This window comes from Pithys albifrons, chromosome 17 (genome assembly GCF_047495875.1).
Source record: "Pithys albifrons albifrons isolate INPA30051 chromosome 17, PitAlb_v1, whole genome shotgun sequence".
Lineage (NCBI taxonomy): Eukaryota > Metazoa > Chordata > Aves > Passeriformes > Thamnophilidae > Pithys > Pithys albifrons.
This window is the reverse complement of record NC_092474.1, coordinates 7487960-7515589: the sequence shown is the minus strand read 5'-3', so window position 1 is coordinate 7515589 and position 27630 is coordinate 7487960. Positions and strand designations below refer to the sequence as shown.

The following is a 27630-nucleotide window of genomic DNA, read 5'->3' as shown; positions in this document are numbered from 1 at the left end:
TAACACAGACTGAGGGAACATGTTCTGGGTTTGGCTTTGCTTTCAAAGTTGTTGTTGCATTTTCTTAGAATTAAGCTGCTTTTAAGTCTTCTTTTTCTCTGTTTCCAAAAGTTTTGTGGAAACCTCTGCCAGGTACCACCCACACTGTCCCCAGCAGACAGCCAGGAGTCTGCTGCTCCCCAGAGCAAAGATTCACAGCAGAAGAAACAGTGAGAGCCCAGAGTGAGACCCAACAGCCCAGAGTGAGACCCGACAGCCCAGTCAGGCTCAGTGCAGGTCTGTGTCTGCTCAAACAGCCCTTCCTGGCTGTCCATCAGTGGGATCCCTTTTCCCCTAATGATGCAGTGCACCCACAGCTCCCCTAGATCTTCATACACTGCACTCAGGGTTAGGCTGAGCCCGTGGGAGGGTTTGTTAATCTGGAGTTAAGCCCAACCCCGAGTTGTCCCAGATCAGGGTGGGCCGAGTTCCTGCAAGCCCTGTGAGTGCAGTGCCTGTACAGCAGCACCACATCCCGCTGCTCTGGCTCTGAGCAGCCTCAGAGGAGATGGTGTGGAGCACAGGGGAGGCAGAGCAGAGCCAAGCTCCTCTCTGGCAGGGGGAATGTGCAGTTTTCCCTGTGCTGCTTTTCCATGTGCTCCAGTGGAGTCTCCCCTGGGCCAGCACCAACTCGGAGCAGACACTGCACAAACCCAGTTGCTTGTGAGTGTTGGCTGTTGCTCAGATGTGGTTGGCAAACACAGCGAGATAATCACTGCTTTTAATTACAAACATAAATAAGTTTGTTTAGCCAGTTGTTCTGTAATCTTTGTCACTGTTGGCTTTACAGTCACAGCCTGAATGTAGGTCCTGGTGAGTGTTTTCAGGCACCCTCTGCAGGGAGAGAGAGGTTGAAGTGCTGCAGAAGGGCCTGGAATTTAGTTATCTCCAGCCTCTGATCAAGCCTGAAGATGGTTATGGAAAGAATTGTTTTTGTTTGGCACCACTAAACCAAATTTTAGGAGTTGGCAAGAGCAGCTGTGGGAGGTAAAGGTTTTCAGGGTTGAGCTCGTGTACATTTGCAGATCAGTGATCAACAGGAGGAGTCATTGCTGCAGACAAACTGTTTGCAGAGCATCAGCAGGTTTAGGGTGGATGTTAGGGAAAATTCCTTCATGGAAGGGGTTGTCCAGCCCTGGCACAGCTGCCCAGGGCAGTGCTGGAGTCACCACCCCTGGAGAGGTTTAACAGACATGTAGATGTGGGACTTGGGGACATGGGTTAGTGGTGGCCTTGGCAGTGCTGAGGCTACACTGGGACTCAGAGGTGTTTTCCAAACTAAATTATTCCATGATCATCCCTCTGGCACACACCAGAGGATGCCATTACAGTGTATATCATATATGTATATATTATAAATGGTTAATGTATATTTTATGTCTATTATACTTTAATGCACCAGAAATTATTTATTAACACCTCAATCCTTAACATTTTTGTGGATTTAGGAGCACATTTTGCTGGAGGCAGCAGGGAGAGAAGGGCCTGTCCTGCAGTGTGGGGAGGCCGGGAAGGGGCTGGGGGCTCCCTGGAGCAGGGGCCTCACTGCTGGGAGGGTTTGTTAGTGGGCACAGCAGCTCCTGCCACCTGGCCAAGCCCTGTGCAGAGCAGTGTGTCCCGGTGGGCCGGTGGCACTTCTTGGGGCAGAAGTTACTGAGTTCCTGAACTGTTCCAAACAGGACGCTGAATCACATCCTGGCGCGGCCGCCGCATCCTGCCTTAGCGTGCTGCCCACAATGGGAGCAGATCCGCGGGCTGCCGGCCCTCCGAGCGCCCCGGCCCTGGGGGGTGGCCCTGGCAGCCGGCAGGGCTGGAATTGGGCCGTGCCATTTCATGGGGGGTGTGTGGGGACAGCAAAGGCTGCGGAGCCAAGGAAATGCACTTACTTGACACTGAGTTAAGATCTGGCCTTTCCAGGAAACTGTTGCTGACTTGAAGTTGAGCAACACCAGGAGTTTACTTGGATGCAGGTAGAGGAGCAGCAGGAGAGCTGCCAGGTTGAAGATGTGATGATCAGACCCTTTTGGAGTTGTTGTTTTCTCTTCTTTTTCATTCCACGAAACCTCAGCAGTTTGGCAAACCCCAGCCCAACTGGCCCTGGTATCAGAGGTGCTGGCTGTGCACTGAGCATTTGTTTCTGTAAGAGGTCAGTGTGGTCACTGTTTATTTAGGTGTTAGAGCTGGGTCAGAACAATATTTTGGTTCCAAATGCCTCTTGATTTGAAATATCTTAATCTTTGATAATCGTCTGCCAAGATCTGTGAGTCAGGGGTTTCTCATACAAACCAGAGCCGTGGGTCTGCCTGGCACATGGTGCTAAGATGTTTTTGGAGAGTGTGCAATGGACAGAACACCTTTCTAGGCCAGGCTTTCCTTCTAATGAAAAGTGTTGAGTTTGTTTCCCAAGAGTGCTGAGTTTATTTCCCAAACATTTACACATCCCTTTGCAGCATTTAAATCCCTGATGCAGAATTGCTTCACCACTGCACAAATCAAGAAGGAAAACAACCCAATAATAAGCCCAGATTCGAATGGATGAGGCTGCACGTTGCATCCCTCAGTTGTTCAGGTTTATCTGGGACCAGAACTCTCTTCTGCAGAACTTCCCTCTCTGAAGATTGTAGTTTCCTGAAGAAATCCTGCTGTAAGAACTGCTGGGCAGGAAACCTCTGGGGCTTCTCATCAGGGACCAAATCAGCCAGAAATGCAGGGAATGGGACAGAATGTGCCTTTCAGGTTTCCCAGAAAGCTGCCAGGCTCTTTGTTTGCCCTGACTGCCATCCAAATGGTCATTCCAACCACATCCAACACTCATATCCCAGGAGAGAGCACTGCCCTGGCTGGGCATCTCCCTCCCAGCCCTGCAAAACCTTTGGGATTCCAGCTCTCTGCTTCCCTCTGCAACACTATTCTCCTTGTAAAAGATGGGTTTGGAGTGCCTGGAAAAGAAGGATGATCCTGAGGTTTTTACCGCCGCTTTTCCACCCTAAGCTGTGCCCCTGCCTGGCAGTCTCCCGATTTTTGGGGTGCTGGGTGCATTCCCCTGGGGGGCTGTGCATGCAGGCTGTGGTCTCGTTAAACACTTGAGGAGGTGTCAGGGTTGAGCCTGAACTTTTCTCCCTCTGCTTTTACCCCACATGATCCATCTGGGCTCAGTTTAGTTTATTTTCCTGCATTACCCGTGTGTCGAGTCCTGGCTGGTCTGCGCTGCCTTTTTTGGAGTCCTGCTCACCCTGCAGCTGGGCTGGGCTGGGGTTGCTGTGCCACCAGGGCTCTCAGCCCTGCTTCCCATGCCACTGTCCTGCTTGGAATCCTTCACACCTTCCTTTGGTTTGCCAGTGGCGCCGCTGGAGAGTTCCCACTTGTTTCCCTGGGCTGTCACTGCTGAGTTGGTGACATGGAGTGACTTAAGGGAATAGTTGGGAGGATGAAAACAGTGAGCTCACAGGAGGGATGCAGGAGGGTGGGATCAGGCTGTGCCTCAGCTTCACCGGGGAGAGGAGGGCAGGGGCAGGATGGGTTCCTGCTCCAGGACACTGCTGTGCTTCCTGGGACATCATCCCACCTCTCTGCCAGCCTGGCCATGGCTCTGGGACAGCTCCAGGGCTTGGTGGCTCTCTGCTCCCTGCCTGAGGTCATGGGACAGCTCTGGCAGTTCATGGCAATGGCAACATCCAAAAGAGTGACCATAGGAGAACAGAGGGTGTCTTTTGGTGTGAGGGAAGAAGGGAGCCAGTGTTTTGGGAATAACTGCCTTCCCTCAGACCACCAGGATGCTGCACAGCCCAGGCTGTGTGCAGAGGTCCATGTTGTTGCTGATGCTGGGACCTCTGTATGTGCCTCTTGCTCTTCCTCTGTGCTGCTTTCCCAAGCCTTATCCTTTGAATCCATGTGTCCAGGCAAGTGTGAGCTGCTCCTGGGGCCGTTTGGAGCAGCACTGCTCAGCCTCCCTGCAGGGTGGGTGGCCCTGGGCTGGCACAATGGGATGGGGACAGTCCTGGTGCACGCTGGGGACATGGAGCTGTGGGGCTCCGTAGGGTTAATACTCCTAAGAGGGAAAGGAGGTTTCTTGCCAGCAGCTCTTGGAGGGAAACGATCTGGTCTGGCCTTCCAGGACAGTGGCTGTCACAAAAATGACGTGGTATTTCACTGGGAATGTCAGAAATGCTCCTGGGATGTTCCAAGCCCATCACATCACTGGGTGGTGCCAGATCAGCCTTGTGCCTTTTTGAACCCTGCGATTAATGGGATGAGCAAAAAGGATTTCTTTTTTGCTTGTGAAACAGTCTCTTATTTTATTTGGCTTTTCCCCATCCAAGTACTAGGGATTCCTAGAATTCTCTCATTCTTGACCGTTTGGGAGCAGTTCTGATAACTTACCCTGCACAAGTTTGCTGGAAACGGGGATGACCCTGCTGGTTTGTTTGCTTCCCTCTCCCTGCCTTTCTCCTGGGGGGTTTATTCCAGCTGTTCCAGCGTTGCCTGCAGGCACAGCCCGGGGCGTGGGGTACCCGCAGTGCGGGGCACTCACTCAGTTTGGCTCCATGCAGAGATGTGCCAGTTGCTGCTCCATCCTGGTGCATCCCAGGAGCAGCTGGAGGCACATCAGCAGGAGTCCATCTGTGTTGGGCTGTTGGTTTCTGTGGGCTTCAGGATGGATTTCATTTTCCCCTTTCCCCCTGTGTGCCAGAGCAGAGTGTGTGTGTGTGTGAATGGCCTGCAGTGTCTCCAGCCTCTCTCGGCATTCCTGTGCCAGGATGTGGCCCAGCCTCTGAGCCAGCAGTGTGTGCTCAGACCCCCCTCTGGTCCCTGCACTGCTGAGAACAGCGAAAAGTGATGGGCTTTCCTGCCTGCCTGACCATCTCCTTCCTTGAAAATCGATGGGAAGGTGTTTGTCCCGGTAGGGAGGATTACAAGGCCCTCCCTCAGACGGGGCTGCTGCCTGACCCCCTGACAGGCAGCTCTTTGCCATGCCATGGTGGTGCCCTGGCTGTGTCCAAGGAAGGGGAGATGTTCTCCTTGTGAACATCAGACCTGCAGATCATGTTTTGGGTTTCTTCTGAGGTGGCTTGTCCAGCTCAGGAAATCTGGGACTGATGACTTTGGCACTTGAAGTCATGGGGATGGAAGGAGCTTTCCTGCCTCACGTTTTTGATAGTGAAATAGTGTTTCAGAAGACAAACATTTCCCAAAGTTGCATCTCAATCCACGTGATCCCAGCAGCTCTGTGACCTTCCCAGGTGTGTTGGACACCTGCAGTCCTATCCCAGGTCAGTGTGTCAGCTTATCAGAAATTCCACACATGTGCAGTAACATGTTCTAGAACACCATTGTATGAGTATGGACTGGGCTTTTCCAGGTGCTGCTCATCCCCATGGAAGCAGCTCCGTGTCGAGCTGAGCAGGGATGGTTGTGGAGATACTCCAGCTGTTTTTCAAGGTGATTCCTCTGCGTGTCACTTACCCTGCTGTGGCCCTGCTGTGAGCTGCCTTGTCCCTGGCGCTGCTTTGTGCTGCTCAGGCCCCTTCCAAGGCCCCTCTGCTGGGCAGGAAGTGTTATCTGATGTGTCTCTATCAGGCCACAGCCAGCAGTCTGGCTGCTTCCATTGTTGGCTTGCCTTGGGAAGCGGGAGCTGTGCAGCTGTTCCAAACTCTTCCTGCTATTCCTCTCCCTGTATCTTCCTTTCTGTTTGATGTGCTCCCAGCTTGGGTTGTGTTGCTGTTTTTTGTGTTTGTGGGATGATCCCAGTCCCCTCTGCTCCCTGCAGCAGTGCCCAGTCTGAAACCCACCTCTGGAACACTGAGGGTCTGGCCAGGTTGGGAGCATCTGAGGGGGCTCAGCCCTCTCCAGGGCTGTGTTTGGTGTCCTTGCTTAGTTGCCTTGAGGTGGCCAGGCTTGTTCCAGGCTGAGCAGCAAATGGGACAAGAAAAGGGGAAAAAAATCAGTTCCCATCCTCCTTATCAACAGGGCTGTGGCAGAGGGAAGTGTGTTTTGTTCTGTGGTGCCTGTTTTCCCCTCACCTTATCAGTGTGGAAATGCTTTGAGTAGAAGATGCCATAAAACCCAAGGAACCAGGAGGCATTACCACATTTGCCTTTGTAAAGTTGTGACCAGTTCTGAGAGAAGTGAATATTCCCTTTCTTGTTTGGGGGTGTTTTTTTCTTAACCCTGGACCCAGTTGCAGGAGAGCAGCAGGACATGCTGACTCACCTCAGGCTTGGCTGGGACTTCCCAGGAAAAGTGGTTTTCTCTCTCCTGTCTTCTGAGTGGAGAAATTTATTTTGAGATGTTCTGGAGCCATAAGATGCATTAATAGAGTGTTTTCTGTCCTGCAAGCTGATCATGTCTTATTCCCCAATAAAACATGGAACTCCAGCACACAAGGCATGACAGGATTCTTCTGGGACACGCTGGAGCCACAATGACAAAGCAGAGCTGTCTTTTCCCAAAATCCAGCATTTTTAACAGATTTCTTATTCCTGGAGCCTGGAGGGGGGTAATTTGTGCTGCCTATTGTGTTCTTCAGCAGCTTCAAATGTGATTGATGTGTGTTGCAGCCACACTCCTCTGGAGCTTTCCCAAAGGGGAAGAAATATTTCCTTTGCAAGTTGAGCCTCCGGATGGAGCAAGAGCTGCTGGAGCCGACTCTGAGCAGCGCTGTGGCCACGAGCACCCTCTCCTTGCCAGCCCCTGGGTGCTGGGGCTGGGGCTGTACCCTCCCCCTGGCATTGCCCAGCTGCTGAAGTGGAGGTTTGTACCTCCCTCGGGGTGATAATTCCATGTGTGTGGTGAGCTGAGCTCAGGGAGTGGAAGGAGGACTGATCTGCAGCTTCACTGGAGCTTCAGGGACTTGGAGTGCACAAAACTCGTGGGCTCTGCATTTATTGGAGGGCCTGAAGTGACTCCTTGTAGAGTAGCCATGCTGGGCAGGATTCCTGGAAGGGCATCCAGGGAATGGGTGGTTTCTGTGGTGCGTGCCAGTCAAAATGGGGAAAACTGGGGGAAAATGAACAGAGAGCTGGTTCTCCCCGTGGTGGGACTGGTGGAACATGAGTTAGTTTGTGCCTGGAGAAAGACTTGGAGCCTTTAAGGACAAATCTTCAGGGCATTCAGTGCCAGCCAGGCCCTAAGACACAAACACCAGGCACCTGAGAGAATTCCTTGTTCAGCAGGAACTCGGGAGATGCTCTGACAGTGCAGCGTGGCAGCCGTGCAGTGAGGGAAGGGCCATTTTAGTTTGCTGTGTCTGTGTTACAGCGGTGGCTTGCAGTGCTTTAATCATAAAGGAATGAACAGGCAGCAGTTGATCGGAGGCTTTTCCTGCAGTGCTGCCCCAGGGAATACGGACTTCCCACCGCGAGGGGCTGTGTGGGTGCTGGAGGAGCCTCCGGAGCACGAGGGGAAAGCAAACAAACAAACAAGTCTGGAGGAGGGAAATGATTAGACGAGCCTCAGCTGGTTGTTTCCCCTCTTGAATGGCCCTCTTTCATCAGGATGTGTTGGGACAAGTGCTTTTTCAAGGCAGGATATCAGTGGAAGACACAGTGTTCTCCAAGAGCCATCCCGTTCCCGGGAAGCATCACCGGCCGCGATTTCTCTGCTCTGCACACAATATACGGTCGACCTTTTCTTTGCCTTCTTTTCTTTTACGGGTTTAGAAGCAAAAGGATGTGAGTTTTATAGCGAGTTATGAATCTTTTCGAGTTCCCTGGCTTCTGTCTGCCCCTGGGGCCAGCACGATGCTGCTGCCGTGCAAAGAAATCCAGCGCAGATTAGTATGTATGAGCCACGGACTGTGCTGCTTCGGGGCATCTCCGGGGCAGGGCTGGGGGTGTTCGGTGATGGCAGGGCTTGGCTGTTCTTCAGGAGGGTGTTTTGCAAAAGCCCAGAGTTGTGGCTGTTTACTGAATCTTGCAGGATTTAAAAGCCAGGGTGGGATATTGTGCATTGCCCTTCTCGCTCGAGCAGTTGTGTGAAGTGACAGAGCAGGGAGCGTTCCCAGGGCGCAGATAAGGGACCTGTGGGTAACGTTGTTGTTACAGTGTGGTATGAACGAGGAGGAGTTTGTGCCCAGAGGTGCTGGGGTGTGTTACCCGTGTCTGGCACCGTGCTGGGACCGTGGAAATGGGAGCTGGTGTGGAGCTTGGGAATGCTGGGGGGTCTGGGAGGTCTGGGGTTGGGAACAGGGATTGAAATTGAAACAGGAATCCTCCTCTCGGCAGGCTCTTGGCTTTGTTTCCCGGTTCACTTCCAAGCAGAGGAATCCGCAGGGATGAAACCTTTGCCATGTGGGTTTTCCTTTTTCTGTGACCACTTTCTGCTCCAGCAGCACAGCTTTCCCTTTTCCTGCTACTGGGAATATTCTGCTTTACTGGAACAGATTTCCTGATGTGGGAGAGGAGAACGGAAGGGAGATGAGCCATCAGAGCAGGAGTTCCTGAGAACTTTGGGAAGGAGCCCTGTCTTTTCCAAGGTTTTTCCTTCCAGAAAAATCCTAGCCAGTATTTTATTAAGGATAAAAGAATATCCTTCGGGGTAAAAGAATATCTTTTTCATTTTCCCAGATTCTTGGATGGGAATGCCAGGAATTATCTCCATGTGCATTCTCTCACCATTCCCTTCCTCTTGCTGGAGTGTGTGTGAGAAGCTGAATATTCCATACATTGTGTTGGGGTCGCTGCCTTTGTTCACTTCTGGCCTTTTTTAACGCTTTCCTGTGAGCTCTGGGGTGAGGAGGAAACAAGGCTCTTCCTGCTGGCTCCTGGATGAGCCACATTCCCGCTGGCAGCAGGAGCCAGGCCGAGCAGAGCAGCAAACCCCGAGGGCTCCTGGCCAGACACAGCTAGGGAGGTGAGGGGTGAGTGCTGGGATCCCAGAGAGTGGGAATGGGGAATACCCTGCTGGAATTCGAGGTGGTTCTGCTGCATTTTATTGATCTTGTGGAGCTGAGATTCAGGCAAAAATCTGAGTTCCTTTTTAAAAGTGGCTGAAAATTCAAATTTAAACCTGATCCAGATTTTTCTGGGGATTTTGCACCTTGAAATTCAGTTGGAAAGAGAGAAAGCTTTGGCTGGGAGCCTGGGCTGTGTTCTTAGAGATGGGAAAACCTGAAAAGCCCTGAAGTTCATGTCTGTCCTCACAAAAACATTGAGGCAGAGCAGGGCATGGGGACCCTGAGGGCTCTCTGCTGCCCCAAGGCAGAGACCTGGGATTGGGTGTGTGACAGGGGAGTGCTGGGAGCAGTAACCCCAGTGGGATCATTTGCTGCAGTAGCTCCTGTGCAGCACAGCCTCACAATGGAGCATTTCTGTTCAGTAGCTGCAGTAGTTGGTGGTGAGCTGTGGTTGGGAGTGTGGGTGGCAGAAAACTGGGCTTTGTGAGGAGAAACAGCCCCTGTGCTGTGCTGGGAGCAGAGGAAATGCAGCGTAAGCCATTCCTGTGGCAGCTCAGGGGCACCTCAGGAGATGGGATGTTCAGCCCTGTGGGAATTGCAGCTTCCCTGCTCATGGCCACAGCTGTTTCTGACCCTTTCCCCAGTGCTGGTATAGGTGGAACTGGGCTGTGCTGGTGCCTGCTCTCCCCACTGGTGCTGTTCCACCTTCTCCTGGTACATTCCAGGCCTCTGGGAATGCTGAGGTGTTTGCCCACCCTGTGTCCTGCCTTGTCTCAGGACGCTCCAGGCAAAGCCAAAACAACTTGTGTCAGTTGTTTTCCCCTTTCCCTTCCCTTCTGATGTACAGGTTCCATCTGCCCTCCCTCCCTTCCTCTTCAGCTCTGCACAGTTTCTTGTTCTTGTTTTTGCATTCCAAAGAAATCCTAAGAACTGAAATAAGCAGGAACTGATGGACTGGGAACCTGCTCTTCAGTCCTGTTGCAGGTCTGAGCCTGTAACAAGTCCTACCCTCTGCTGCTTCTCTGTTGCAGAATTCAATAATCAAGTGATAAAGTCATTTCCAGCCCATGACAGCCCAGGGAAGGATCTCCTGCAGTGGCCAAGTAGTAACACAGTGGTGGAAAATGACACATGAATAATCCATGAATAATCCTGGAACCATGTGGTGCAAGTGGCAGGATCAGCCTCTGGGAACAGCTTCTCGTGGCAAAATCCTACTATGTTCTTGTGGAGGAAGCCCTTTCTTGCCCAGCTGTGCACACTCTGCTGCTGTTTCCTCTCAGTTCACTCCTGTGTTGTTTGTTTTGCAGCCTCAGCGAGAGCTTTTTCATGGTGAAAGGAGCAGCCCTTTTCCTGCAGCAAGGAAACAGCTCCCAGGGCCAGCGAAGCCTCCAGCATCCTCACAAACATGCAGGTAGTGGGTTAAATCCCTCTGGAGAGCCTCTGTGCCTCCCACCCACATGTTCAGGCTGATGGCACACGTGGGTGGGTGACTCCCCACATTGTCCTGGTGGGCTTTGTACAACCTGCTGAGCAAGCCCAGGGTTTGAACATGGGATTACTGAGTCTTGGTTTAAACATTTGTCACTATATTGGAACTGTGACTGAAGTGGGAACTTATCCTTTGTGCAAATCGTGGCATTTTGCTTGGCTCTCTCTGGGCAGGAAAGGGCTGTGTGGAACAGCTATCCCAGTCACAGATAAAGAAATGCCACTGGTGGTTTGATCTTTGCCTTCCCCTTGGCCTGTGGGGAGGAAAAGTGGATGTGCTGAGTCACAGGGCTCAGTAACTCTGGGGTTTTATGGATGTCCTGGTTCAGCACAGCAGGGACATTTCTCCAAGTGCTCTCCCAGTAGCCTGAAGGTTGGGACTTTGTTTTGAAACCTCCTGTTGCTGATTTTATTTGATGTTACTGGTCAGGGAAAGGGATGTTTGATCAGGATTTAGGTACCTGAATAGCTCCTCATATCCCTTTCTTGCTTTCAGGCAAACCCCCTTTGCTGTTTCCTCCCCACAATCTGCCCTGTAGGAGTTTATCCTAGTTCCAGAACAGGCTGTCCTGCCCCCAGCCTCCTCCAGTGTCCCAAACTGGTGGGAAGAAATGGTAGGGAGGGGTATAGTGAGTGGACACCAGGACTGATAAGCAGATAAGGACATGCAGGGAAGTGGGTTTTGCTTCCCCAGTGATTTTATACCTTCTGTCTTGGACAGTTTTGGGACAGGTGGTCACTGGGCAAGAAGAAATAGAATCTTGGGGGCATTTGGAGAGCAGGAGCATGTGGGAAAGGCACAGTGTGGCACTGTGTGGCTGCTGCTTAGTAAACACTCCAGGCACAAAGGGGGTGTTTCAGTGCCAGATTTGGCTTTGGGTTTCTTTAGCTGTCAGCAATTCCATATACCCAGCAAACATCCTACGGGAGGAATTTTGTCTGGGATGGAAAGTTGTGAGGGCATGACTGAGTTATTAGATGGGAACTTGGTCTGTTTTCCTGTGGCTTCCTTCTTCCTTTGCTTTCCCCAGACAGAAGTACCCACCACTCTAGAGCTGCAGGGACTTGTTTCATCAGCAGAACTTGGAGAAGGAAAGGCTCCCTCACCCCAGCCAGGCCACTGGTTGGGTTCCCACCCAGCCAGAGTGCTCAGCCAGGAATCTCCCTGCTGTGGGAGTTCTCTGGGACAGCAAAGTTAATTACCCTCCTTTAAGTGGTGGTTTTTCATTTAGAAACATCCAATTTTATCAAAGTCCAAGACTCTGATTGCAACAAGAGCCCTTTTCTGATGCTTCCTCTGCAGGTGACTTGCCCCAGCACCTCCAGGTGATGATCAACCTCCTTCGCTGTGAGGACAGGATCAAGCTGGTAAGGACAGGTGCATTCTCCTGCTCTCTTTTGTGCTGGAGGTGTTTGGAACAAACCTGTAGAGGATCAGGAAAGGCATTGGCAGATCTTAGATGTCAGAGTTGCCTTAACTCTGTGCTGTTTTCCTGCCCGCTCCTTTTACCCTGGTCTTTACATGCAGGTGATGAGTCAGGTCAGGGAACTGCTCTGTCTCAAATTTGTTTGTCAGATTTATTTTGCCAAACACTAACACAAGAGAAGACACAGGAGCTTGCTGATGCTCATGGACACTTTTAACACAGCCTTGTAATTGCATCAAATGAGCTGGGCTTTCTTTTAAAGAAATCTGCAGATAAAAGTCCCTGCTGTAAAAGTCACTGCAGTCGATGTCAGTTCTCCTTTCTGCACTGACATATTTCAATGAAGGCTTGAGAGAGGCACAGTCCTCTGAGCCTGCCTGTCCCAGTTGAGTGCATGACCAATGTTTTCACACTTCCTGACTGAAACTCTTTAGACAAACCTTTGGGTTACATTTTGCAGCATTTCCCCAAACTGGAGCAGGTGGTCCCAGCTGATCTCCCCCTTTGACGCTGCCTCAAACTGGCAACAAGCCTTGCTGTGTCTCCTGGTGCAGCTAAATAAAGCTGTGGGGCACAGCCATGCCTTACACAGTGCTGGGCAGCAGCAGGGAGTGTTAATTAGCTGAGGGTCATTAGCAGGCCACTCCCTGTTCACAGGCCGTGCGTCTGGAGAGTGTGTGGACGGACCGGGTGCGCTACATGGTGGTCGTGTACAGCAGTGGGCGCCAGGACACCGAGGAGAACATCCTGCTGGGCGTGGACTTCTCCAGCAAGGAGAGGTATGGCAGCCCTGGAGATGAGGCAGGCTGGGCTCCCTGCAGAGCCTGCCCACGGCACTCTGCCCCTGAGCAGCTGGTCTGTGTGTATCTGCAAATCCAAGCAACAGGAAGGACACATGTTGGGTTTCCTGCATTTTTATTCCATTTTTCATTCCAGAAAGCTTTCAGTCCCCTTGGAATCAAAGCACTCATGTAGAGTCCAGCTGTAGGGCTGTGGCATCCCCCTCACCAGTGGCAGTTTGCTGCCTGCTCCCTACAGATGCTCTTGCAGACACTTTGCAAAGCTGGAACTTGCTCTCCCCACCAGACTCAAGTCTGTTGATGGAATGATGCAATGGAGCTGGTTTGGGGGAGTAGCTTAGTTGCCAAATGATGTCAAAAAACAATACTGCAGAGGTAGCTCCAAAACCAACAAACAAATGTCAGTAACGAGCTGTTCCTGTTGTCTGCCTGATAAGAGCACACAGAATTTGGCAAAGCCAGAGGAGTGTTTTGTTATCGCAGCCCCTCTCAGATTATCCCAGTCCTGGGTGAGTAAACCAAGACAGAGGAGCTCTTGGCTCGGGGAGCTGGGGCTGCTTTGGCAGGGCTGGGCTCAGGAGTCAGAGCTGCCAGGCTGCTGTGTCTGCTCCCCCATGACTGAACAGGCTGCCAGGTCGTGCTGCTGCAGCCAGGGTGAGTTTGGTTTAATTTTGGAAAACCTTAGTTGTGGTTTCCACTGGAAAGGGGAAGCTTTGCACAGCAGAGACATCTGTGGGGAAGCTCCTGGCTGTGCCTTCCTCATGAGATTATTGTCATTGCTTTGATGCTGCCACCTATTCTGCTCTGAAATTCCCGTTGTGTTGTGGAGGGAATTCCCATGTGACATTCCCTTGGAGTGTCACAGCAGTGCAGGTTGGCACTGTCATCCCCAGTCTTAAACAGCCTTGCAATACTTTGCTCCTGGTGATTACTGATGTGGGACAAGAGGGAAGATGGAAGAGTTGTGACAAGTCCATCCCAGCTGCCATTTCAGTGAGTGGCTCCCCAGCACCCAAAGTTTTTGTTAATTAAGTTCTGTGCATAAAGAGGTTATTTCGCAGTGGTGACTTTGTTGAGGGACTCCATGGCTCTCTGTGTTGGGGATGAGGTGCCACTGCTGAGCTCTGAGCATTCTGCCAACTGACAGCTTGACCAGGCAGGTGCTTTTGTGGGGTTTGTTCCTTTTACATGTGTTTAAGAAAATTCTTTTTACCTTGCAAAGCTCTAAAGTGCACGTTGTCCGTGTGTGTGCTCAGACTGGTCTGTCAAATCCATTGGAGAAAGTGGCTGAAGGCTTAAAAAAAAAAGGAAAAGAACAAACCAAACCTGATTTCTGTTGCTGTGTGCATCCAAATTTCCTTAAAAACCTGAATATCTCAGTAGCTTAATTGTTTACTACTTGGAAGTTCCTGTTCCCCATTAGAGTAGGGTTTTGTTGCTAAATTTTGTCTCTGAACTGAAGGTGTTTTTTTGGGTCAGATAAACCCCTAAAATCCCTTTTTATCTGTTCTGCCAGCCAGAGGGAGGGAACACAACTGGAACCTGACAGGCCCCCGGGGTGCCCTTTGCAGAGGGTGGGCAGCTGCCTTGTTTGATATCCTAAAATATTACCAGGGATTACTAGAGCAAGGCTTGAGGATGTTAAAAATTAAAGAGTATTAATAATTTAGGCTGTTGGTGTGACCACATCATGGCCTATATCTAACGTCCTGTACAACCATCTCTCTTCCAGTAAAAGCTGCACCATAGGAATGGTTCTTCGCCTGTGGAGTGACACCAAAATCCATCTTGATGGGGATGGGTAAGAAACCACATTAACAGGATCAATGGGAATGTCCTTCCCTGCTTGCGGGCTGCTCTAGGAGAGATTCCCTGTCCCCTTGCAAAGGCAGTCCCCACTTTGGATTCAGTCCATTATTCAGACTGTGAGCTTTAGTCTTTCTGCCCTCACACTGCTGGGTGCCCTCACACTTGTGGTGCCCCAGGAATGCTCCAAAACCCCACCCCAGGGGTGCAGCTCCCATTCCTGGCAGCCTCCAATGGGAAGGGTGCCCTCCTGCTGTCCTGACTTGGGAGGGTATTAGGAAGTCCCATCCCTGGTTCCCTTGGGCTGTGGGTGTCCCAGTTGTGGGGAGCAGCCTGTGGTGCAGAGGGCAGAGGTTTGTGACCCATTTCCCTCTCCCTGCAGCGGCTTCAGTGTGAGCACAGCAGGGAGGATGCACATCTTCAAGCCTGTGTCAGTGCAGGCCATGTGGTACGTGTGCTGAGGGGCTGGGGGCACAGGGGGCACAAGGGGCTGAGGGGCTGGGGACACAGCAGGGGGCTGAGGGGCACAAGGACTCCTCTCTGCCATCAACTCAAACTAAACTCCCAACTGCATTTAGAGCTCACCATGGCTGGTATCTGCTGATACCAACAGGGATCTGCTTCCCTGTGCCAGCAGGGCCATAAAGGGACTGTGGCAATCCTGACCTGCTGCTCCAGTTCAGAGCAGCTCTGTGCCCTTCAGAGAGGGAACTGGCACCAGGGAGATGAGTAAATATGAAAGACGAACTTGAATTCATCAAGCTGCAAACCCAGAATTTCCTCCCTCTGCTTGTTTCTCTCCCCATCTGGTGGAGGAGGCTCAGGACCCACTGCCAGACTGTGGCATTCCCTGGGCCTTGCCTCATTCCTGGGGTTCCTGCCTCTCCAGGGGCCTGTTCACCTTTCAGCTCCTGTCACCCCTCCCCTGTGCAGGGATTCCAAAGCCCTGAAGCAGAGGTGGCTGAGTCAGCAGTGGCTGTGCCAGCAAATTCCTCCCTGGAGAGGCTGCCCAGCCCTGCCTGGAGCTGCATCTCCCTGGGCCTGGGCAGTGTTCTGACTCCCCTTGGAGCCTGGAGAGATCCCTGTCCCTGCAGGCTCTGACAGGGAGGAGAGATGGAGAAGGATGCCATACTGGGATGGTTTGGTATAGAAACAAGTAAAACTCCTACTGCCTTTTTCTGCACTTGGCCTTTCCTGTTGGCAACCTTGGGAGGGTTGATATGTTCAGTACAACAACTACAGAGCCTTAAGGAAAGAACAAATTGAGGAGGGAAAGAAGGAAAAAGTAATGGTAGAATGTACAAAAACAAATGACCCAATCTGGGCCTGTCCCTGGAGCCTGTCAGGGGCCAGGAATGCTGGTAAATATGTATCAGGCTCCTTGCTGGAGCTGGTTTGAAAGTTGTCCCTGTTCTTTATTTTCCTTTGGCTGTACAAGCTGGATGATGATTAGATCCCAGAGGGACTTGTCTCCTCATCCCCTGTTAATCAGGAAAAGATTTCAGCCTCTGCCTTGGCCCTGCTGTGAGGAGCCTCCAAGGTGCAGTTTGTGCCCTCTTTGAGCTCCATAAATCTGCTGTTCTCAGAGAGCAAACTGCAGCAAATATTGCTAAAAATCATTTTTTTCTCCGAGAAAATCTCTCTGATCCTGCTCTGCCAGTCCCTGCTGCTCACAGCTGCACCAATTTCTTCTCCCAACCTGCAGGTCTGCTTTACAGATCCTCCACAAGGCCTGTGAGGTTGCCAGGAGGTACAACTACTTCCCGGGAGGGTTGGCCTTGGTGTGGGCCACCTACTACGAGAGCTGCATCAGCTCTGAGCAGAGCTGCATCAACGAGTGGAACGCCATGCAGGACCTGGAGTCCCCCCGCCCCGACTCCCCGGCCCTCTTCGTCGACAAGTCAGTGCTGGGTTTGCCTGGGAAAGGTCTTGGCTCTCAAGAGAAATCCCCCTCACCCTCTTCTCCCTCACCTGCTTTATGTGCTCTTCATGAAAGCCTTCAAATGTTTTTTTTTTCCATTCTCCTCCAAGCTGCCTTGCCTGCAAGCCTTCCCCCCAGTGCTGTGCAGGCAGCTCTGTGTGTTTGCCCCCAGCCCAGGCAGCTCTGTGTGTTTGCCCCCAGCCCAGGCAGCTCTGTGTGTTTGCCCCCAGCCCAGGCAGCTCTGTGTGTTTGCCCCCAGCCCAGGCAGCTCTGTGTGTTTGCCCCCAGCCCAGGCAGCTCTGTGTGTTTGCCCCCAGCCCAGGCAGCTCTGTGTGTTTGCCCCCAGCCCAGGCAGCTCTGTGTGTTTGCCCCCAGCCTGGAGCTTCCTCTCCCATCCCTGTTTCTTTCCAGGCCCACGGAGAGGGAACGAACAGAACGGCTCATCAAGGCCAAACTCCGGAGCATCATGACAAGCAAAGACCTGGAAAATGTGACTTCTAAGGAGGTAAATGTGAGAATTCTTACTCTTCCTCTTCCTGCCAGACTCCCTTTCCAGAGAGTGCTGAGGAGGCACCGTATCCCTGAGTGTCACTGACTTTGGAATGTGCATTCCAACTGTTCCATAAAAGCTCTGCTCTGGCTTTCCTGCACCTCTTTCCTGAGAAATCAGGGTAATACCAGCAGCAGAACATGTCTTTTGGGATTTTAGTAACAACCATGTGACTTTCAAGTCAAGTGTTAAGGTTTTATTTCCTTTTTTTCCTGAACAAATGTCAGAGGGCCTTGCAGACAGCATTTTACTGTGAGTTTATAGATGGAAAATCACAAGTCAAAGCTAAAGTTAGTTTGGATCCATCCCACAGGCTGGTGAGATACATCCACCTGCAGTGCAGACACTCAGAGTGGAAATAGCTCTCTTTGGGTTGAGTTTCTGTGTTTTGAGGGAGGTTATTAAGATGCAAGTGGTAGGAGGAAGCTGAGAGCTCGTCTGTCTGTGCACATGTTCCTCTCTCCTGTGCACACAGGCTGCTTTGGTTCTGGCCATGGTGGGTCCAACAAGCTGTGCAGGTTTGGATTGCCCCTGCCAGGAGGTGAGGGCAGGGACAGGATGTTATGGCCCGTTTTGAAGTGGGAGAATACTGAAAATCCCCCTCTGCTGCCATTTTCACTCCTTGCTTCTAATGGGTCTCACATTTTTTTTTTGTTCACTGCTCTCCAAGGTCTTGTTTTTTATCTCTCAGTTTATTATTTTTAAGGTACCCCAAAATACATTTTTTGTTTGCTGATATTATCTGAAACTATTTTACAGCTCTTCAGTTTGGGAGCTTAGGATGTCAGAACAAAGGGCAGTGGTTTTAAACAACCAGAGGGTAGGATTGGAGGGGATATTGGGAAGGAATTGTTCCCTGTGAGGATGAACAGGCCCTGGCACAGGTTGCCCAGAGAAGCTGTGGCTGCCCCATCCCTGGGAGTGTCCCAGGCCAGGCTGGAGCAACCTGGGATAGTGGAAGGGGATGGGACTGGATGGGCTTTGAGGTCCCTCCCAACCCAAACCACTCTGTGATCCTTGGAGAGATGCCACGTGGGGAGATTCCCTGTCTCCAAAAGGACCCCCTTTGCTGTTTTTCCTGAAGTGTTTGACAGGGCAGTGCCAACAGTGGTTCTGCTGGACACCCCAGTCCCAGTGCCATCCTTTGCTTTGTGCCCTGCAGATCCGAAATGAGCTGGAGAAGCACATGAACTGCAACTTGAAGGAATTCAAGGAATTTATAGACAACGAAATGCTGCTAATCCTGGGTCAGATGGACAAACCATCTCTGATTTTTGACCACTTGTACCTGGTAGGTGTTGAGCTGCAGCAGAGCTGTGCAGTGCTGTGTCTCATCCTTTGCCACTAGATGGTACTCCAGGCAAAACCAGGCCCTGCTCTGGAACAAAGACTTCCTGAGATGAACAAGCTTGTGCCCCTTGGGGCTGCTGTTTGTTGTTGTTCCGGAGAGAGTCAGAGGAAGTGCTCGTGTTTGAGAGCAAAACCTGCTTTTTAGACAGTTTTAAGCTTTTTATTGTGAAGGTTTGGAGGGGGATCCAAGGTGTAAGCACCCCCAGAGCTTTCAGGATTTGCCTCATTTCCCGTGGCATGACTGGGATCACAGGTATAACCATTTTCTTTCCCTGCACTGTTTATCCCTGTGTTTAAAAATCCAGTGGGCAGTGGTTTGGGATGATCTCAGTCACAGTGGCCTAGAACTGACTCTGTAGCTGAGTTGTCCCCTTGTCCCCTCCTCCAACAGGTGCCTGCTCAGGACAGGCCGTCTCTTGATGCCACATTCCTGTCTCAGGGGCCTTTTCCAACATTTCAGGCAGCAGCTGAGGGGGATGGCTGAGGCTGGGGAGGCAGAACCTGGGGGAGAGGGGCTGCTCTGGGCCCCCTGGACACGTGTGTCTGTGGCTGTTGCAGGGCTCTGAGTGGAACGCCTCCAACCTCGAGGAGCTGCAGGGCTCGGGGTGAGTACGGCCCTCCCAGGCACCAGCCCCAGTGCTCCAGCTGTCTGCCTGTGACTACCCCCAGGACCCAGAGGAGACCTCTGTGGGCTTTAGGGGTGATTTGGGGTTCATTCTTAACCAGGTGGCGACTTATCACCAGCACACCATGGTAGAGAAATCTCTCCAATCTCACTTAACTCCCAGAGCTTGGCATTGGGAGGTCCCTCAGGATCTCCATCCCCTCAATGTGTGCCATCCCCAGTGTTGTGCCAGTTGGGAATTCCTGCAGGTTTCACAGGAGCACAGGTCACAGCACTGAGGAGTAAACTGCACGTCAGGGGAGCAGAGCTGCCTGTGGAGGAGCCAGCTCCTCCTGCCCTGCAGGACAGGCAGCTCAGGCTGTCCCACCACACTCACCACCTCAGTGCTGCCTCGCCCCAGTCACTGCCACACTTTTTGGGCAAGGGAGAGTTTTGCATATGAATATTTGGGGCTCACCCAAGGCCTGCACCAACCTTGGTGTGAGGAACTGAAAATTATTGCTCAGCAGCGTGGCTGGAAAGGTGTCATTTGGAGTCCCTGGGAAAGGATGTCAGGACATCTTGGGAAAAGTAAATCCAGCAGGGTGTTGTAACTTTGTTCTGCACTGGGACGTGCAGTGTCTGAAGTCAAATCTGGGCAAATTCAGAGACAAATATCCCATGTCCTTGATTTGTCTGACTGACAGGAGGTGATACATCAACATGCACATTGGTTCTCCTCAGGTTCATTGTCATCCCTGCTGTAATATTTGTCTGGAATCAAGAGCTAACATTTGACTCTTATAGTTTTATTCAAAAAGGAGAGAAAGGGATGGGTTTGCAGCTGAACCTGCAGTTGGAAATGGTGATTCCTGGGTTCTGTTCCCAAGATGATTCACTTGCAGCCTATGCCCTTCTCTTCCTCCAGTATCCCCAAAGCTGTGTGGCACAGCCAGGAGTTTCAGGGTGGGTTACAGACTCAGATAAAATAAATGGGACAAAATAAACTTCTCCCTCCTCTGCCCAGGGTGTTTGGATGCTTTGAGTGGTGCTGGTGGTGAGGGGTGGTTGAGTGGCCACTGGTGTCCTGGGGGTTGGAGTTAGGGGCTGTGGATAACACCTTGGCGCTGGAGTTGGGTCAGATTGTCTGGATTCACAGTGCCCCCCAGTTGCTCTTTCCTGGCCATGGCAGCTCATTCCATGCCTCCTGCTCCCCCAGCATCGACTACATCCTGAATGTCACCCGCGAGATCGACAACTTCTTCCCGGGGCTGTTCGCCTACCACAACATCCGCGTGTACGACGAGGAGACCACAGACCTGCTGGCACACTGGAACGAGGCCTACCACTTCATCAACAAGGCCAAGTGCGTGGCTGGGCCCCCTGGCTGTGGGGAGCACACCTGAGCCACCCTTCAGGTCTCGTCCCACCTGTCACCAAAGCAGCAGCAGGGCCTTGGCATCGATGTTTGAGCCAGTTCTGTGTCCTTGGGACTCCCCCGTGCCTTGTCTTCTCCTGTGCTGGCATTAACCTCTTCCTTGCCTGTCATTTTTATTATTTGTTTGGCTTCCAAAAGGAAGTCAAGGATGTTTCCTCTTCTGGAGAAGTTCTGGGTCTGTGTGTGACCTGCCCCAGCTGTCCCTGCAGCCGATGGTGACAGAGCCCATCAAACACTGCTGGGCCTTTACATTCCACCTGTTCCCACTGATCCCTGTATCCAAACACCTGGGCAGGCAGGAGGCTTCATGGTGGTGTCTGAGATGAATGAGGCTGCCCCTCTCAACCCCCCAGCCTTTCTGGAGAGGGTTCTTCCCTCAGCTCACATGACCCAAAGCATTCCTCACCTGCAGAGCTGTGTGGAGGGTGGGCAGAGGCCGAAACCCCTATCCGTGCTCCGTTCGAAGGTGACAGACCCACCCAGGGAGAAGGGATTGATTCTGCTGTTTGTCCTCGTGCAGGAAGAACCACTCCAAGTGCCTGGTGCACTGCAAGATGGGGGTGAGCCGCTCGGCGTCCACAGTGATTGCCTACGCCATGAAGGAGTTCGGCTGGTCCCTGGAGAAGGCCTACAACTACGTGAAGCAGAAGCGCAGCATCGCGCGGCCCAACGCCGGCTTCATGCGGCAGCTGCTGGAGTACGAGGGCATCCTGGACGCCAGGTCAGCCTGGGGGGCAGTTTGTGGGGAGGGAAGGGGCTCCCTGTGGGTAACACCACAAAGCACTGATCAGTCTTCCTGCGGCGCTGTCGGTGTTGTGCCCACAGACACGGGCAGGACGTGGAAGGGCTGCAGCCTGGAGGGTCCCTTTGGCAGGGCAGAGGTAGAATCCTGGGGTAGTCATCCAGTTCCTAAATCCTATGGCAGGCTCCCTGGGTGGAAATTAGCTGGGAGAGCTGCTCTGCTGTAACCCAGTGAGGGTTTCTCTGCACTCAGAAGCACGTTCATGTTTCTCAGCAGCCAGTGCTGCTCAGCACATTGTTCCTGCTTTATGAGGCAGAACTGAGCTCAGCCGTGTCAGAGGTTCTGTGCCAGTCCCACAGGGCTGTGTCACTGAAGGGCTGGAGTGTTTATTGAACAGGGGAAGAGGAGGAAGGTCTGTCCCTGCAGATCAGCAGGGGGCTGTGCTGTGGCATGTGCAGAGGGGTCAGTTCGGGGTGTTTTGCTCTGATGGGGGTTCTGTGCCCTGAGGGGTCTCCCAAGGGCTGTTCCCATCACAGCTGTTTGCAGGGCACTGCTTTGAGCCTCCTCTGGAGTGGGCAGTGAGGGGACAAATCCTGATGCTGAAAGTGGTTTGTCCAAATGAGAGCTTAGGTCTGGACCCAGCCCTTCAGTTCTGGGCTGTGGAGAGCAGGGGAAGCTCCTGGCCCTTCCCACAGTCCCAGGGCAGTCACTCGTGTCCTTGTCCCCTCCCCAGCAAGCAGCGCCACAACAAGCTGTGGAAGCAGCAGGCAGAGAGCAACCTGCCCCAGCACAGCGATGGCACCACGGGCTCGGGGCACTTCCTGCTGGAGAGCTTGGACATCGACCTGGAGAACCGCCTGGCTGACCTGGACATGCCTTCCCAGGCGGGATACCTGGACAACCGCAGCGGCCCCGACGCACCCGTGGGCTTCGACTACTGCTTCCGGCGCCTATCGGACACGCTGCTGGAGAACAAGGCTCCCGGCGCCAGGCAGGGCTGTGTCCATGGGGAGCAGCTTGAGCGGGACACGCTGGGGGCACAGCCCCTGCCCACGCTGCCCCAGGGCAGGCTCCTGCAGGCCACGAGGGCCCCGGGGAGCCCTGCAGAGCTGGGCAGCTGCTGCGACAGGGACACCAAGAGGAAAATGGACTGCAGCCCCCGCCGGTGGAGGCTGGGCCTCGGGGAGCCCGGGGAGGATGGTGTGAGGGAGGAGAATCCCGTGGAGAAGTGGAAGCGGCGCTTGTCCATGCACAAGGAGGAGAGCAGGCTCAATAGGGAGAACTTGAATAACAACAACAGCAAAAGGAGTTGCCCAGAGGATTTTGAGGTGCGTATGGAGGTGAGATGGAGGTGATTGGCATGGCTGACTCTGCTGCAAGTGAAACCGCTCTTCTCATCCTCATAGCCCAGTTTCATTTGACTTGGATAAAGCCTTTCATTCCATGATGAGCTTCCTCCCTTTTGAAGTGCTTCTGACCAGGGCTTTGCTTGCCCGAGCTGTGGATTTAGATGCCAGGAGTGCACAAGTGAGTGCCGTGTAAACTGCTTTGGGCAGCTCGCTTGCATGACCCTCGGTTGGCACGGTAGGTATTCCTTGGAGACACTGTCTGCTGGGACAGCACGTGGCTTTAGCTCCTGCTGCAGGGCCTGAAGTGGAAATGTTTGCTGTTCAGGGCTGCTTGGCTGTAAATACACCTTGTGCTGGTTGCTGGGGCTGGTTCTGTGCCCGTTGATCTATGCCTGTTCTCTTTCTGCAGCACGACGCTGTGTTCGGGATCCTGAGCAAGGTGAAGCCTCCTTACCAGTCCTGCACTGACTGCATGTATTCCTCCACTGGGCTGTCTCCAGACCCCTTCGGGGAGCAGTGTGAGAAGCTGAACCCTGCCCGACGCAGCAGCACCATCTGCACGCAGCCAGCCCTCCTGTCCCACCTGCACTCACACCTGCTGGACCACCTGCCCCCCAGGGCACACCCAGAGGAGCCAAGCAGAACTAAACACAACGAGGCTGTGCTTCCTCTGGCACCAGGACCTGGGGCTTTGGAGGCTGGGACGTGCAGGCCACTTGATCAGCACTACAGTGTTCTGGAGAGAGGAAAAGATGCACCAAAAACCCCAGAAAAAACTCTGCTGCCCAAGAGAAACTCACACTGTGACAGGAGCCTCCTTCACACTGACATGGTGAGAGAGGAGTCTCTGGCCAGAAAGGACTCCAGACCTACCAAGGACCTGAAGTACCTGTTGTTCAGCAAAGACTTGGAAAAGCCAAGCTCCAACAGCTACTTGATGCAGCACCAGGAGTCACTGATCCAGCTGCAGAAGGCGGGGTTGGTCAGGAAGCACACCCAGGAGCTGGAGCGGCTCAAGAGCCTGCCCTCGGAGGCATCGGCGCTGCTGCGGGACAGGGTAGACTCCAGCATCGTGGAGGAGGCTGAGGACATGATGTCCCACTCCGGCCTTGTGCCTCTGCCGGCCCCGACGGTCCTGGGAGATGCAGAGAACAGCACGGACAGGCTGGAGGCCAAGCTCTCCCAGAAAATCTCCACGCCGGCCGTGTGCCGCCCGGAACACACGAGCTCCTTCACCAAGGACTTCCTGAAGACCATCTGCTACACGCCGTGCTCGTCGCGCAGCTCCAACCTGACACGCAGCTCCAGCAGCGACAGCATCCACAGCGTGCGCGGCAAGCCCGGGCTGGTGAAGCAGCGCACGCAGGAGATCGAGACGCGGCTGCGCCTCGCCGGCCTCACCGTGTCCTCGCCCCTCAAGAGGTCCAACTCCCTGGCCAAGCTGGGCTGTCTCAACCTGTCCTCGGAGGACTTGTCGAGTGACATGGACGTGTCCACTGTGACAGACTCCAAGGAGGCCGTTTCCAGCGAGTGCTCCATGTTGTGTGAGCCACAGCCTGCCCCGGGGAGCGCTGATGGCTCCTCCAAACCAGGGGCAAAGCTGGCAGGGGGGAACTTGAAGAACATGCTCTGGATGGGCAAAAGTTGATGCCTCCAGTGGAGGGGAGAAGGGGGCTGGATTTTGGGGGCTTTGCAGCATTTATGCATTGCAGCGATGCAGTTTTGTCATCTGATTTGCAGCAGTTCATCCAGTGCCACCTCTTCGTCCCCTCCTTGTGCTCTGAGTGGGGGCAAAAGGACCACGATGGGTCACGTGAAGGGCACAAGGGAAATAAAATGTGTTGCATGACTTAGAGGAGGACTTGGTGTGTGACTTGCCTGTTGTCCTGCGGGATGCTCTTCCTAGTACTGTTTGCCAAGTGTAATAACGTGGATTTGTGTGTGGTTATGGATAGATATTTGTATCTCTATCTGTATCTAAAATGCTGAGTGTTCTGCTTTAAAGACTCTAAGCAATTATTCATGACTTTTTTTACAGAGCAAACACAAGTCTCTAAACAGGGCACTTGTGGGAAATCCTTAAGATGGTGACACGCACACTACCTCTGTTCCCGCTGGCTTTTCATCCTGCTTTGTTGTTGGAGTTTTTATCCAAACGGCTTTTCCCAGAATTCTTGCTGTTGTTGGAAGGAATTCCCTCGGTGTTGGCTGTGAAGGCCTGCAGGAGTGTGGAACTGGAGGCTGCCCCAGGGCTGTGGCTGGAGGCAAAGAGCTGTGTCCGTGGGACAGTGTGGCCGTCCCAGGGTCGTGTTCTTGGGGTGTTTTTGCTGTCCTTGTGGTGTCCCAGTGCTGGCAGAGCCGTGAGTGCCCGTGGACCCTGTGGTGTGGTGCTGTGTCAGTGTCGTGGGTCCTGTGCCAGGGACCCTCTGTCACCAGGCCATGGGTGACATGAGGTGGCCGAGGGTCAGCTCTGCTGAATCCCGGGAGAAGATTTTCCGGTTGGTGCTGGTTTGGTAGAGCAGTCCCTGTGTCCTGGGTTTCCCAGCAGCTGCTGCTGGTGGAGTGCAGGGTGTTATTTATGCCCGGTGTCAGGAGCCTGGGTGGCCCTGCCCTGAGGAGCTCAGCTGGACGTGTCCGAGTCCTCGCAGGGCTGTGAAAGCCCCGTAAATCCTGCCCAGGGGGAGCAGCCAGACGGAAATATGGGCACACTCTGAGGGGAGGGTGTTGGAGGCGAGGGGGAGGTCTCCTCCTGGCAGAAAGGGGGCAGCTGGGGGTGGCCTGTGCTCCCCTTCCTGCCAGGGCTGCTGCTTGGATCGCAGCTGGGCCGCCATTCCACATTTTCTTGGAGTATTTTGGACAACCAACCTGGTCAGGAGGTGCTCTGTGTGAGCCCTGGCTGAATCCAGGGGGAAGAGCTTGGGAAGTGTGCAGGGAACACTCTCCAAGCCTTGGTGCTCCCTGGATCCCACCTGAAGCCACACTGGCTGTTTGTGCCTTCAGGTGATACTTTGAGGCAGGTTTGGAAATCAGAACAGATCTGGGAGCTCAGTGATGGATTTGCTCAACCAGCTGTGAGTGTGAGCACTCCCATGTTTTAAAATTTACATGGAAAGGCCTTTTTAAAACTCCCTCTTTGAGGTGGGGCAGAATGCGGCTGCTGCAGCTGATCTGAACTAATTAATCCAAAATCCAGTGTCTCAAGGAAAGGAACAATGGTTTTTCCTGTCCTGAGTGCCCAGAGTTCGCTTTTTTCACTGAAGTGTAAGATCCCACATATTTCTGTTGTGTGAGGACTTGCAGAGATGGGCAATCACCGCAGAAACGTCCCTGCTGAAAGAGTCTGTCTGACTTGCACTTGTTTCACCCCAGAGCTGATGTGGAGCATGAGCTGCTCCAAGAGGGAAGTTGTGCAGGAGCCTCTGGTTGGTTGGGCTGAGAAGGCACCGGGGTTGAGTTCAGGGCAGGATGAAATGCCGTCAGTTAGCCGGGAATGCGGCACGGCCAGATCTCTGCGAGGCAATTCCTGGGCTCCCCTTTACTCCCAGACCTGCATCTGGGAAGGGCAGGCAGGCCCTGTTGGGTGCTGAGGGCTCAGAACAGCCCCTGGCAGAGCCCCGGGGCTCCTGCCCTGGGAATTATGACCCCAGCCCTGGGAAGTGTGGCCCCAGCAGGGGCTTGTTTTCTCTTGTGTGTCCCAGCACCTTTCCCCACACTGCCAACCCTTCCCATGGGGTTCTGGCTGAGGGATGAGGTGCAGGGTCGGATTTGAGTAAGTTCGGAAAGTTCCCTTGACTGTTGGGAGCGAACATGTGATTTGCTCCCTATTTCTCCTGTTAGTTTGCTCCCTGTTTCTTCAGTGCCTGCCGAGCTCTGCCACGTCCAGCCCCAGCCCTGCTCCGGGCACAGCTCGGCTCCCGCCGCCCTCCCGCGCCGCTGCTGCTCCCGCTCGGCTCCTGCTGGATCCGCCCGGGGCTCCCTGTCTGTGTCACGGGGATAGAGGCACAGTTCGGTGGGAGTTGGCCTGGAATCTGCTGTGCCATTCCCAGGGGTTTGTAGCCAAACCTGCGCTGTGTGTGGTCCCGTTGGGTTTGTTGCATGAGAAGGTCCATGTGCTCATCCTCCCCATGTGTCCTTACAACAGAGTGCCTTACTCGTAGTTTACAAACACTGTGTACCTGCTGAGCTGTTCAACTCTGCTGTTTGCTGTTCTTTGGGGAGTTTTTGGTGCTTTTGGTGTTTCTGGTGGCAGTGAGACCGTTTCCCGTCCTGCATCCTGCCCTCCCATCCCTGCCAAGCTTGGCGCTGCTGCCACTTCCCTCTGCTCTGGTTGTGGCAGAGCCAAAGGGCTCCGTGCCAGCCGAGGTGCCGGTGGCTGCTCCGGTGTCCCTGGTTTCCCTGTTATCCCATTTATCTATGCATTGCTGCCGGAACGTGGTGGGGTGTGCAGGGACATCCCATCGCCGACGCGCTTTGCTCGGCGAATCCAAACCCGCTCCTGTCCTGCTGGGAACCCCAAAATGCACGAACTGTCACCTTATTCCCAGTGCAGGTGCTGTTGGTCCGTGTGGTGGCACTGCCCGACCTCCTGGGGGTCCTCCCTGTGCTGGAGGGGTTTGGCTCAGCTGGGTCCCACCAGAGGCCCATCCTGGTCAGCCCGTGGGGAGAGGTGGAGTAACGTGTAGCTGTTCCTGTGCATTGTTGTACTCTGTGATAACAAGGGTCCTTTAATTCCATGGTATTTCTGAATCCCGGTTTTGTATTGGAATCGGCAGGATTTTTGTACTGTATGTCCGTGGGAGGGAACGATGCATCATGCACTTTTTTTTTTACTTTTGTTTGTAAAAATGTCCTGAATATTTTATGTGCTTCTTGTGAGGAAAAAAAAAATAAAGTTTTTTTTGTTTTCCTTATCCAATGAGTTTTGCAGCTCTTTTTGGAGGTGGACACTTCCCGGTGCCAATTTGCTGACTCCTCCCACACCTGGAGCTCAGGGCATGGGGTCATGGGGTGAGTTCAGTGACTGAGATCCCACCACAGTCTCTGCAGGGGCTGGGATTGATCCCAGTGTGATGGGGGAGCAGCAGCACAGTGTGAGAGGGGCTGGGAACGCCTTCCTTGGAGCTACCTGTGGCAGCTGCTGATGCCACTGAGTGTCACCAGCATGTTCCTGGCAGCTCTCCCAGGGAAGCTCCTGCTGAGCTGGGAGCCTTGAAGCTCTGG

At 53.2% G+C, this 27630-nt stretch overlaps 1 protein-coding gene across 4 annotated transcripts in view; it reads left to right on the top strand.

Moving 5' to 3' along the window:
- The window catches only part of SSH1 (slingshot protein phosphatase 1), a 34841-nt gene extending 7521 nt beyond the window's left edge, over positions 1-27320 (top strand). For 2 of the 4 annotated variants that reach the window (XM_071572177.1, XM_071572175.1), the window contains 13 exons: positions 10243-10346; positions 11727-11791; positions 12508-12629; positions 14383-14451; positions 14839-14904; positions 16162-16356; positions 16789-16882; positions 18090-18218; positions 18836-18882; positions 20101-20247; positions 20840-21040; positions 21795-22401; positions 22820-27320. In XM_071572177.1, the coding sequence (XP_071428278.1) occupies positions 10243-10346; positions 11727-11791; positions 12508-12629; positions 14383-14451; positions 14839-14904; positions 16162-16356; positions 16789-16882; positions 18090-18218; positions 18836-18882; positions 20101-20247; positions 20840-21040; positions 21795-22401; positions 22820-24058 (3085 nt within the window). In that variant the 3' untranslated portion in view covers positions 24059-27320. Of the gene's footprint in view, positions 1-7471; positions 7658-10242; positions 10347-11726; positions 11792-12507; positions 12630-14382; positions 14452-14838; positions 14905-16161; positions 16357-16788; positions 16883-18089; positions 18219-18835; positions 18883-20100; positions 20248-20839; positions 21041-21794; positions 22402-22819 lie in introns of those variants that run through there. The other 2 variants (XM_071572174.1, XM_071572176.1) reach the window with 2 other exon arrangements.
- Positions 27321-27630: the final 310 nt, after the last annotated feature.